Here is a 12,654-nt window from a genome sequence, read left to right as displayed (position 1 = left end):
TCATAGAGTCAACAAGCACTACAGCACAGAAATAGGCTCTTCAGCCCATCTAGTCCATGCCGAACTGACATTCGGCCTAGTCTCATTGACTCACACCTGGATGAAAGCCTTCCATACCCCTCCCATCTGTGTACTTATCCAAACTTCTCTTAAATTTTGAAATCAAATCTACATCCACAACTTCCTCTGGCAGCTCATTCCATATTTGCATCACCCTCTCAATGAAGAGGTTCCCCCTCAGTCACCCTATTTCACCTTTCACCCTTAACCTATGACCCCTGGTTCTAGTTTCACTCAGTTTCAGTGGGATGAAAACCTGTTTGCATTTACTCTATCTATACCCCTCATAATTTTGAATACCTCTATTAAATTTCCCCACATTCTCCTACACACCAGAGAGTAAAGTTCTAACGTAGTCAACCTTTCCCTACAACTCAGTCAAGCATCCTAGGTTCAAATCCCGGCCTCAGTTCCATAACTGTAGAAGCATTCTATCAAGCTTAAATATATTAAAAGGTTCTTAACCCGTTAAACACACAGGCCAACAGCCATAAAACAAGATAGAAAACTCTGAAAATTCATACTACCAGACTCAGGGACACATTCTATAAGCCAATTGAATCGTTATCTCGTATGATAAGATGGACTCTTGACCTCACAATCTACTTTGTCATGGCCTTGCACCTTATTGACTGCCTGCACCTCACCTTCACTGTAATTATAACTCTATATTCTGCATTCTGTCATTGTTTACCCTCGTACGGTTGGCTCTGTAGCTTTACAGCGCCATCTGTAAGATCTGGATTCAACTCACGTGGCTCTCTGTAAGGAGTTTCTACGTTCTCTCCATGACTGTGTGGGTTTCCCCCGGGTGCTCTGATTTCCTCCCACGTTCCAAAAATACCTAAGGTTAGGGTTAGTGAGTTGTTGGCATGCAGTGTTGGCGGCGGAAACAGGCGACACTTGCAGGCTGCCCAGCACAATCCTCGCTGATTTGATTTGATGTACACGTGACAAATAAAGCCAATCTTTAAAATGTTCACTACCTCAGTGTACCAAAGTGACATAATGATCTGCATGGTGGCATGCAAAACAAAGTTTTTCTCTGTTACTTAGTACATGCGATAATAGTAAATCAGTTTACCAATTTGCCAATAATATTTAGTTCATTTAGTGCATAAAAAGCAGCAGAATAAACACTCAACCAAAGAAGCTTGGGGCAGCACAGTGGCATAGTAGTTAGCACAACGCTTTACAGTACCAGCAACCCTGGTTGAATTCCTGCCATTGCCTGTAAGGAGTTTGTACATTCTCCCTGTGACTAGGTGGGTTTCCTCCAGAGGCTCTGGTCTTCTCCCACGGTCCCAAGTTGTACCCGTTAATTGGTTAATTGGTCATTAGGTATGGATTAAAATCAGCTTGAAGGACTGGAAGGGCCTGTTCCACACTGTATGTCAATAAATAAATAAAATAAAATTAATAAAAATCAAAAAAGAAAGGTTAAAGCAGAATGCAGAAATCCCAGGGCAGTGTAATTCGTGTGTGTGAGGGATTCAACAGTCTCTTGGGACTGAAGGTGAATTGCTTGCACTCCAGTTCTGTGGGTACTGAGGAGATTGATGAGAGAGTGTGAACTGCAGACTTCCACAGACAGGACAAGGGGATGACTGCTTGGGTTGGGCAGTTTGTGCAATGGCGCACCCCTACCACTTCTGCAGGTCTTCTGTGAGCTCCCAGTACATGGACTAGAGGTTCTCAATCCCATGTTGAAAGTTCCTTCCCCCTCTTTCAAAGACAAAAGCCAAAGTCAAGTCAAGTTTATTGACATACATACCAATAAATAAATAGAGTACATGTATGCACAGCACAATACAGGCAGGTAGCATCAGATACACAACCTTCCACAAAAAAAAATATAGAAATTAGACATAAATTATACACAACTTTTACAAAACACAATTAGAATTTTTTTAAAAAAGTCAATTTTTGTCGTGGTGGTCGCTGGCAGGATAGATGGACAAGAGGTTAGATGTAGCAATACCAACGGAGCATTGGAGACATGACCAAGCGACATCGCAAGACAAATCATTCTCCACAAACACAAGGGCTCCACTACAGCACTAACCGAGGGTCCCCTTTAAATAATCATAGAATATGGGAAACCCATGCCAGTCACAATTAACTTGACAAGGAGCACCAGAGCTTAACGGCTCTAGTTAAGGTAACACCTAGCAAGTGCAGATGCTCAAGAAACCTAGAAGTCCAGGGTTCTATGGTAAGTCACAGAGACCTGCAGGGCTCATGACACATTTGAGTGCAAAGTGATCAAAGTAGTCATAATGTTGGGGTACTGTAGTCATTAGAATATAGAACATAGAGCATTACAATGCAGTTCAGGCCCTTCGGCCCACGGTGTTGTGCTGAACTTTTAACCTACTCTAAGATCAAGCTAACCCTCCCTTCCTACATATCCCTTCTGTTTACTATAGCATTGTGCAGTTTAGTTCAAGAACAAAGTGACTGAAGGGAAGAGGCTGTACTTGTGGGACTTCAGCTTACTGTACCTCATGCCTGCTGGTAGCTGTGAGAAGATGGCATGGCTCAGATGGTGAGGATCGTTGATGATAAGTGTTGCTTCACGGAGCAGTGCCTCATGTAGATACTATCGATGGTGGGGAGGGAGGTGCTGGTGACGTATTGGTATTGGTTTACTATTGTCAGATGTACAGTGAAAAGCCTGTCTTGCATACTGTTGATACAGATCACATCATTACACAGTGCATTGAGCTAGAATAAAGTAAAACAATAACAATGTAGAATGAAGTGTAAAAGTTACCAAAGGAGTACAATACAGGTAAATGATAAAGTGCAAGATCATAGTGAGGTAGATTGTGCAGCCACAGGTCCATCTTGTGCACAATGTCCAATCAAGACAGTGGAATAGAAGCTGTCCCTGAGCCTGGTGGTACGTGCTTTCAGGCTTTTGTACCTTCTGCCTGATGGAAGAGTGGAGCAGAAACAGTGTCCAGTGTGGGTGAGGTTTTTGATTACCATGTCTGCTTTACTGATTCAGTGAGAAATGTAGACAGGGTCCATGGAGGGGAGGCTGGTTCCTGTGCTGAGCCATGTCCACCACTCCCTGCAGTTTCCTGTGGTCAGGTGCAGAGCATTTGCTGTACCAAACCATTACTCAACCAAACAGAATCCTTCCTGTGGAATATTGATAAAAATCGCTAAGAGTCGACAGGCTGAATTTCTTTAGCCTCCTGAGCAAACAGAGATGATAATGAGCTTTCTTGCCCGTGACATAGTGGTCATAGGCCAGGATTACCCAATAGTAGCTGGTAATATTGCAGTTTTTAAGGTGGGTTTTCGTGCATCCTACGATGACACAACAGCAATGAGAGGAGTTGCTCTTGGGTCCAAGCTTCTGGTGTTCAAACTGATGTGTGTAGGAGTTTGCTGTGCACATACTGACTGTCCTGTTGCCTATAGTCCAACTGCAGCAACACTAATACTTCTTCATGGAGATGAGGAGGAATTTCTTTAGCCAAAGGGTGGTGAATCTGTGGAATTCATTGCCACAGACGGCTGTGGATGCCAAGACATTGGGTATATTTAAAACAGAGTTTGATGGGACTTGATTAGTGAGGGCATCAAAGTTTATGGGGAGAAGGCAGGAGGATGGGGTTGAGAGGGATAATAAGTCAGCCATGATGGAATGGCAGAGCAAACTCAAGGACTGAATGGCCTAATTCTGCTCCTATGTCTCATGGTCTTAAGTTCTAGGTGCTCTAGAAATCCAGGTATCCCTTCCTCTTGTGCTCTGGTACCCAAAGGTCTATTGATGAAGCATGTAGTGCTCACGCGGGGCCAGCAGTAGCAGTGATGGATCTTACAGGAACCTCGGGAAAGTTGTATTATGTCCCCGAAATCTGACATTGGGTTGGTTCTGGGTCATAGGTGCACATTGGTACATTGCAGTTGGAGTGTGTTGTTCAAGTGGAACATTGTAAAGGGAAGGTAGGTGAGTGGAAACAGCACTCTCCTCTCCTACCCACCATCCACAAGCCAGAAACCTCATACAGGTCCTCTCCAGGTTAAATAAAGCCCATACATACATTTTTACCAGCTGCTACAGAATTGCAGCTATCTTCTCCCTTGTGGGAAGAATGACCTAATTTAGCTCCTATGTTTTATTTTTATAGCCTTAATTCTGAATAGTTGCATTAAATGCCCTGGTTTGCCTTTGCATTGCCCTTAGCTAGCCAATGATTTTTAGTTAAATTGATTACTGGACACTATATTTCTGACATGCCAAACTGATTAGGCTATGAAAGGAAAGGAACCCTGTCGTAACTGGTGCTGCGTCCGTTCTTGAGACTAGGTGTAGAGGTCGTAAGTTAAGGGTGAGAAGTAAAATATTTCAGGAGAGCCTGAGGGGGAATTTGTTCACTCTGAAGGTGGTGTGACTGTGGAACAAGCTGCCAGCAGAAGTGGTGGATGTGTGTTCGATTTCAACATTTAAGAGAAATTTGGTTAAGTACATGGATGGAAGTAGTATGGAAGGCTATGGTCCAGGTGCAGGTCAATAGGACTAGGCAGAATGAAAGTTTAGTATTGGCTAGATGGGCCAAAGGACCTGTTCCTGTTCTGTAGTGCTCCATGACATCATGATTCTATAACCTGGGGAAGACCCATATTGACATTTGCTCCTGGGATCACTAACATTTATCTCCAAAATGTGACAATCGGTGAGAGGCTACAGGTTCAAAATGTTGTGCTCCCTTCACTTTGACTCATTAATGACACACATTGTCCTGTTCAAGTCACTGATGGATCAAACATCTAATTCAGAGTGTGGACCAATGGGGACCGGTGGACCTGTGGGAACATCATAATCAAAATCTAGATCCTATCCTCGCAAACACGAGGAAATCTGCAGATGCTGGAATTTCAAGCAACACACATAAAAATTGCTGGTGAACACAGCAGGCCAGGCAGTATCTTTAGGAAGAGGTACAGTCGACGTTGCAGGCCGAGACCCTTCGTCAGGACTAACTGAAAGAAGAGATAGTAAGAGATTTGAGAGGGGGAGGGGTAGATCTGAAATGATAGGAGAAGACAGGAGGGGAGGGATCTGGAAAGTTGATTGGCAAAAGGAATATGAGAGGATCATGGGACGGGAGGCCTAGGGAGAAAGAAAGGGGGAGGGGGAAGCCCAGAGGATGGGCAAGGGGTATAGTGAGAGGGGCAGAGGGAGAAAAAGGAGAGAGAGAAAAAAAATAATGTTAATAATAAAGGAATAAATAACGGATGGGGTACGAAGGGAAGGTGGGGCATTAACGGAACTTAGAGAAGTCAATGTTCATGCCATCAGGTTGGAGGCTACCCAGACAGAATATAAGGTGTTGTTCCTCCAACCTGAGTGTGGCTTCATCTTTACAGTAGAGGAGGCCGTGGATAGACATATCAGAAAGGGAATGGGATGTGGAATTAAAATGTGTGGCCACGAGGAGATCCTGCTTTCTCTGGCAGACAGAGCGTAGGTGTTCAGTGAAATAGTCTCCCAGCCTGCATTGTGTCTCGCCAATATATAGAAGGCTGCATCGGGAGCACCGGACACAGTATATCACCCCAGCCGACTCACAGGTGAAGTGTCGCCTCACCTGAAAGGACTGTCTGGGGCCCTGAACAGTGGTGAAGGAGGAAGTGTAAGGGCATGTGTAGCACTTGTTCCGCTTACAAGGATAAGTGCCAGGAGGGAGATCGGTTGAAAGGGATGGGGGGGGGATGAATGGACAAGGGATTCGTGTAGGGAGCGATCCCTGCGGAAAGCGGGGGGGGGGGAGGGAAGGGAAAGATGCGCTTAGTGGTGGGATTCCATTGGAAGTGGCGGAAGTTATGGAGGATTATATGTTGGACCCGGAGGCTGGTGGGGTGGTAGGTGAGGACAAGGGGAACCCTATTCCTAGTGGGGTGGCGGGAGGATGGGCTGAGAGCAGACGTGTGTGAAATGAGAGAGATGCGTTTGAGAACAGAGTTGATGGTGGAGGAAGGGAAGCCCCTTTCTTTAAAAAAGGAGGACATCTCCCTCGTCCTGGAATGAAAAGCCTCATCCTGAGAGCAGATGCGGTGGAGATGGAGGAATTGCGAGAAGGGGATGGCATTTTTGAAAGAGACAAGGTGAGAAGAGGAATAGTCCAGGTAGCTGTGAGAGTCCGTAGGCTTATAGTAGACATCGGTAGATAAGCTATCTCCAGAGATAGAGACAGAAAGATCTAGAAAGGGGAGGGAGGTGTCGGAAATGGACCAGGTAAACGTGAGGGCAGGGTGAAAGTTGGAGGCAAAGTTAATGAAGTCAACGAGCTCAGCATGCGTGCAGGAAGCAGCACCAATGCAGTCGTCGATGTAGCGAAGGAAAAGTGTGGGACAGATACCAGAATAGGCACGGAACATAGATTGTTCCACAAACCCAACAAAAAGGCAGGCATAGCTGGGACCCATACGGGTGCCCATGGCTACACCTTTAGATTGGAGGAAGTGGGAGGACCCAAGGGAGAAATTATTCAGAGTAAGGACTAATTCCCCTAAATGGAGCAGAGTAGTGGTAGAGGGGAACTGGTTGGATCTGGAATCCAAAAAGAAGCGGAGAGCTTTGGGACCTTCCTGGTGGGGAATGGAAGTATATAGGGACTGGACATCCATGGTGAAGATAAAGCGATGGGGGCCAGGGAACTTAAAATCAGCGAAAAAATTCAGTGCGTGAGAAGTTTCACGAACATAGGTAGGAAGGGATTGAACAAGGGGGGCTAAAACAGTGTTGAGGTATGCAGAAATGAGTTCGGTGGGGCAGGAGCAAGCTGAGACAATAGGTCTGCCAGGACAGGCAGGTTTGTGGCTCTTGAGTAGGAGGTAGAAACGGGAAGTGCGAGGTGTAGGAACTATAAGGTTGGTAGCAGTGGATGGGAGATCCCCTGAGCGGATAAAGTTGGTGATGGTGTGGGAGACAATGGCCTGATGCTCCTTAGTGGGGTCACGATCGAGGGGTAAATAAGAGGAGGTATCCGCGAGTTGTCACTGTGCCTTGGCAAGGTTGAGGTCAGTACGCCAGACTACAACAGCACCCCTCTTATTGGCAGGTTTTATAGTAAGGTTAGGATTAGTGCGGAGGGAGTGGAGAGCAGAGTGTCTGGAAGGAGTGAGGTTGGAATGGGAACAAAGTGTGGCGAAGTTGAGACGGTTGATGTCCTGTTGGCAGTTAGCAATAAAGAGATCCAGAGCAGGCAGAAGACCAGAGCGGGGTGTCCATGAGGAGGAGGAGGGTTGAAGATGGGAGAAGGGGTCATCGGTGGGGGTGGAAGAGTCCTTGCCAAAGAAGTAGGCTCGGAGACGGAGACGGTGGAAGAAGAGTTCAGCGTCATGGTGAACGCGGAACTTGCTGAGGTGTGGGTGAAGGGGGACAAAGTTGAGGCCCCTACTAAGGGCAGAGCGCTCTGCCTCAGACAGTTGAAGGTCGGAGGGGATGGTAAAGACCCGGCACGGATGAGAAGTGGGATCAGAGGGGGGAGGGGGAGGGAGGCTGGTGGTGTCAGTGGAGAGGGGAGGGTTGGGGTGAGAGGAAGAAAGAGCATCTGAGATGCTATCCTGATCCCCGTGCTCAGTGCTTGCTGAAGGGTCCTCAGGAGCATGGATCCTGAGGTCAAGGGTTAACTACTGTCCGAGCTAAGATTTATTTCAGCAATAGGCAATGAACAGTCAATTGGGCTTCCAGATCCACATGGGTTCCTAGTGAAACCCCAGAAAAGTAAAACACTTCTCTGATCCCAAGTGATATTTAAAAGGGAAACATTTACAAAAAAAATATAAGCGACACACACAAAAAAGCTGGAGGAACTCAGCATTTATGGAGGGAAATAAACAGTCAATATTTTGGGCCTTGACCCTTCATTAGGACTGGAAAGGAAGGAAGGTGAAGCCAGAATACAGAGGTGAGGGAAGGGGAAGGAGTACAAGCTGGCAGGTGATAGGTGAGACCAGGTGAAGGGGAAGGTGGGTGGGATGAAGTAAGAAGCTGGGAGGTGATAGGTGGATGAGGTAAAATGCTGAAGAAGGATCAATTTGATAGGCAAGGACAGTAGACCATGGAAGAAAAGGGAACATCCCCATCTTCTTATTCTTGCTCCTTCCCTCTTCTTTTCCAGTCCTGATGAAGGATCTCGGCCCGTAAGAGAAACTATTTATTCGCCTCCATGGATTCCGCCTGTCTTTCTGAGTACCTTCAACATCTTGTGTGCGTTGCTTAAGATTTCCAGCATTTGCAAATCTCTTGTATATTTACAAAATAGGAATTCTTTGGGGGCTCCAAAGTACTTAGAAGGCTGCATAGTGATGTGGACAGTAGAGCTGCTGCCTCAGAGCTCCATTCAGTTCTGACTCCCAGTTCTCTTCATGTAGAGTTTGCACTCTCCCTCTGATGGCATGGGATTCCTCCAGGTGCTCTTCTTTCCATCCACATTCCAAAGATGTGTGGGTTGGTGGGTTGGTTGGCCAGTGTAAACTACCCCTTTTGTGTAAATGTGTGATGGAGTTTGAGGGAAAGATGCCGAGAATGTGGTGTAAAGAAAGAGTTTAATTTGGTACTTGCTAAAATGTGTAAATACAAAATGGTGTCAGCTAGGAATGTGGCAGTGCATGAACACACATTAAAGTTAGTGTGCTCCTATCCTCGCTCTGAGCGAAAAAGTTTGTTCTCACATCAAAACACAAGAGATTCTGCAGGTACTGGAAATCCAGAGTGATACACACAAAAATGTTGGAGGATCTCAGCAGGTCAGGCAGCATCTATGGAAATGATGAAGGGTCTCGCCCCGAAATGTCAACTGTTTATTCTTCACCATAGATGTTGCTTGACCTGAGTTTTATTTTATTTAGCATGGTAACAGACCCTTCTGGCACAACAAGACTGCAATGCCCAATTACACTCATGTGACCAATTAACCTATTAACCCATATGTCTTTGGAATGTGGGAGGAAACTGGACCACCCAGAGGAAACCCATGTAGTCACGGGGAGAACGCACACACTCCTTACTGTCAGCGCCGGGAATCGAACACAGATTGCTTGCACTGTAACAGCGTTTTGCTAACTGCTACACGACTGTGCCAAGCTGTTGGTTCCTCCAGCATTTTGTGTGTGGTCCTCACATCAACATCTTTCACTCACAGTGTTAAACCTGTGCCTCCGCTATTTCAACTCTCTGTCTTTATGAACAGCTTCCCTCTATCTGCCATACCAAAATATACTATGATCTAGTTTGTCTCCAAATCTCCCCTCAACCTTCTCTAATTTAAAGAGAACCCACCCCAATTTCTCCAGTCTCAACCTGTAGTTGATATAGAGTCACAGAGCAGAGAGTCCTGGAGTAATGCAGCATGAAGACAGGGCTTTTGGCCCGACTGGTTCATGCCCACCAAGGTGCTCATTCAAGCTTGTCCCATGTTTGGCCAATATCCCTCTAAGTTCTTCCTCTCCACGTACTTATCCAAATGTCTTTTAAATGCTGCTCTTGTACCCGTCTCAACCACTCTCTCTGTAGCTTATCCCATGTACACACTATGTACGTATAAAGCATTTGGCCCTGAAGTTTCATTTTAAATCTTTCATTGCTCACCTTAAAGCATTGATCCCCTTCCCTTGGAAAAAGATTGTGTGCATTCTCGCTACCTATGACCCTCATGATTTTCTGCATATCTATAACACTCCTCATCTCTGGACACGTTCTAGCAAATCTTTCAATCCTCTTTGGGACTTTCTGAAGTGTGGTGACCACAATTATGGCTGAACCGGTGGCCTGTATGTGTTCAACATAACCCTCTTTCTTCTAAGACCATAACTAATAATTGCACAGGATCTGGCCTTTCAGAACCTCAAGCATGTTTGAATAAGGTTATGACCCATCTTCTTTTTGCAAGTCCCTTGTATTGAGGGTTGATTTGATATAGGAGTTAATGTTTTTTTTGTTCCAAATCTCTCTGCCATCTTTCATCCATCTGGGTAGCACCTTATATCGTGTCTGGGTAGCCTCCAGCCTGATGCCATGAATATCGATTTCTCCTTCTGGTAAAAAAAAATTCCTCCCCTCCCTTCTTCTTCTATACCCCACTCTGGCCTCTTACCTCTTCTCACCTCCCCCTGGGTCCCCTCCTCCTTTCCTTTCTCCTATGGTCCAGTCTCCTCTCCTATCAGATTCTTTCCTCTCCAGCTCTTTTCCTTTCCCAACCACCTGCCTTCACCTTTCACCTTCTAGCTATCCTCCTTCCCCTCCCCCACCTTTTTATTCTGCCGTCTTCCCCCTTCCTTTCCAGTCCTGAAGAAAGGTCTCAGCCCGAAACGTCAACTGTTTATTCATATCCATAGATGCAGCCTAACCTGATGAATTCCTTCAGAATTCTGCGTGTGGTCATCTTAAACTTTGCTGCTTGCACTTTATCCTGGTCAACATTCATCCATATGCTCACTGGCATCGTTAACTCACTGGTTTGAATAAAATGTTGGTCTTTTCTCAGTCCCTCCACCTCTCCCCGTCCCTTTGTAAGCTCTTCCAGCCCAACACCCCTCCTGGGCATTCACATTCCTCCCAGTCCGGCCTCTTGTGCATTCCTGAATCTAACTGCTCTGTTGTTGGTAACCATACTTTCAGCAGTTGGGTCACGTACTCTGGAAATTCCATTATGGACCCCTCCCACTCACTTTCCTACTCAAAGATCCTGCTGTTTGATCACCAAAGAATCGTACAGCACAGTACAGGTCCCTTTGGCCCACAACAGTGTGCTGACATTTTAACCTATTCTAAGATCAACCCGACCCTTCTTTCCCACATAGTTCTCCATTTTTCTATCATCCGTGTACCTATCTAAGAGTTTCTTAAATGCCCCAAGGTATTCTGCCTCTACCACCACCCCTGGCAGCACGTTCCACACACTTACCATTCTCTACGTAAAAAAGTTACCTCAGACATCACTCCCATAGTTTCCTCTAATCTCCTTAAAATTATGCCCTCTTTTATTAGTTATTTCCATCCTGGGAAAAATTCTCTGGCTCTTATGATCAAGTCGCCTCTCATCCTCCTTCTCTACAAAGAGAAAAGCCTATCCTATTAATACATGCTCTCCAGTCCAGGTAGAACCCTGGTAAGTCTCCTCTGCACCCTCTCTAATTCTTCCACAAATGTTGCTCACTGATGCCTATTTCTCATTACCATAGCCTGGCACTGTAGTTGATTAAAGGGCTGTCCTTCTCAGTGTCCTGGGAAGTGTTGCCATGTTGAAGATGTTCTGAAAATGTAATTTCTAGTGCATGATTTATTTTTCCTTTGGTTGTGAAATGTGGATTTCGATTTTTGTCTTCCAGTCATGATGCGGTTAACTCAATGTTCCACACGCAGATGAGGTGGGTCAAGCCATGGCTGCTCTTTGTTTTGTCCCCCCGTGCCCCTGTCTAACATTAACACTGCACCACTGAATACTTACCTTCTGCAATAGCCTCTACTTCTTCTAACCACAATTCTCCCAGCCAAACGGAACTTCTGCAAAATACACCCCTTCAAAATCTGAGTGGGTGATGAAAGTGAATCAAATCAAAACAGGCAGTATGTTTTAAAAATAGTTTTCCTTAGTCACCAACACAGTCAGCTCCTGAAGAGAAAGAGTCTGATGGTTTGATCTGGGAATCTATGTCATAGCGGGTGGAGAGACAAGAAAAACTAGATTGCTTTGACTGAGAGGGATGGGGAGGGTCAATGCAGAATGAGGACATGGTGTACAGACTTAAAGATTAGATTTATTTGCCACATGTACATTGAAACATAAAAACATGCAGTGAAATGTGTCGCTTGCATCAACAGCCAACTCGATCCGAGGATGTGCTGGAAGAAGCTCGCAAGTGTTGCCATGGTTTCAACGCCAACATAGCATGCCCACAACTTACTAACCCTAACCCGTGTGTTGTTGGAATGTGGGGTAAAACCAGAACTCTGGGAGGGAGAACGGACAAATTCCCTACAGGCAGTGATGGCAATTGAACCCGGGTCAGGGCCGCTGTAAATTGTTACACTACGGTAGCTGTGCTGTGAGAAATGCAGGATAGCGGTAAAGGATTGGATACAGAAGATCGTGGAGTAGAGGGGGGTACAGGGCTTTACGTACAGAGAATTTTGGAGAGGTGTTGGTACAGAGGGATGGAGAGAGGAGGATGTACAGAGGTATTGTGTGCATAGAAGGGTACGTGCTGGTGGAGGGGTGTACACACTCTGGTAGAGTGAGAGAGTTGAGGGATACCGAGGCAGTGATTAAGGGACGGGACAATGTGGGGATGGGTGTTGTGATTGGGGATTCAGGTTCCACATTGAGTAGTGATCCTGGCCAGAAGCATGGAACAAACTGAGCTCGCTCCTCTGTTGGTCCCCATTTACAGACCTTAGCGACATGTAGGCTGCCTTTCCGTCCTGTCCTTCTCGTGATTGCTTTACCCTTTATTTCCCTATTTTATTTTTGAATTAGATGTTTTTCTAATCACAAGTTCTATCTCTGAAGTGAGGGTGAGCATGAAATGGGATGGGCACCCAGCACTGACTCTGATGTTGAATTCAGCTAA

General features: G+C 45.8%; 1 protein-coding gene across 2 annotated transcripts in view; it reads left to right on the top strand.

The window, feature by feature from the left end:
- Positions 1-12,654, top strand: part of smyd1b (SET and MYND domain containing 1b) — a 90,123-nt gene that overhangs the window by 54,671 nt on the left and 22,798 nt on the right. Inside the window, exon 5 of one of the 2 annotated variants that reach the window (XM_063047119.1) lies at positions 11,413-11,451. The exons of the other annotated variant lie outside the window; for it this stretch is intronic. Coding sequence (XP_062903189.1) covers positions 11,413-11,451 — 39 coding nt within the window. The remainder of the gene's footprint in view (positions 1-11,412; positions 11,452-12,654) is intronic. 2 annotated transcript variants of the gene reach the window in all.

The sequence above is a fragment of the Mobula hypostoma genome, chromosome 4 (assembly GCF_963921235.1).
Source record: "Mobula hypostoma chromosome 4, sMobHyp1.1, whole genome shotgun sequence".
NCBI lineage: Eukaryota > Metazoa > Chordata > Chondrichthyes > Myliobatiformes > Myliobatidae > Mobula > Mobula hypostoma.
This window is presented reverse-complemented; position numbering and strand designations above follow the sequence as displayed.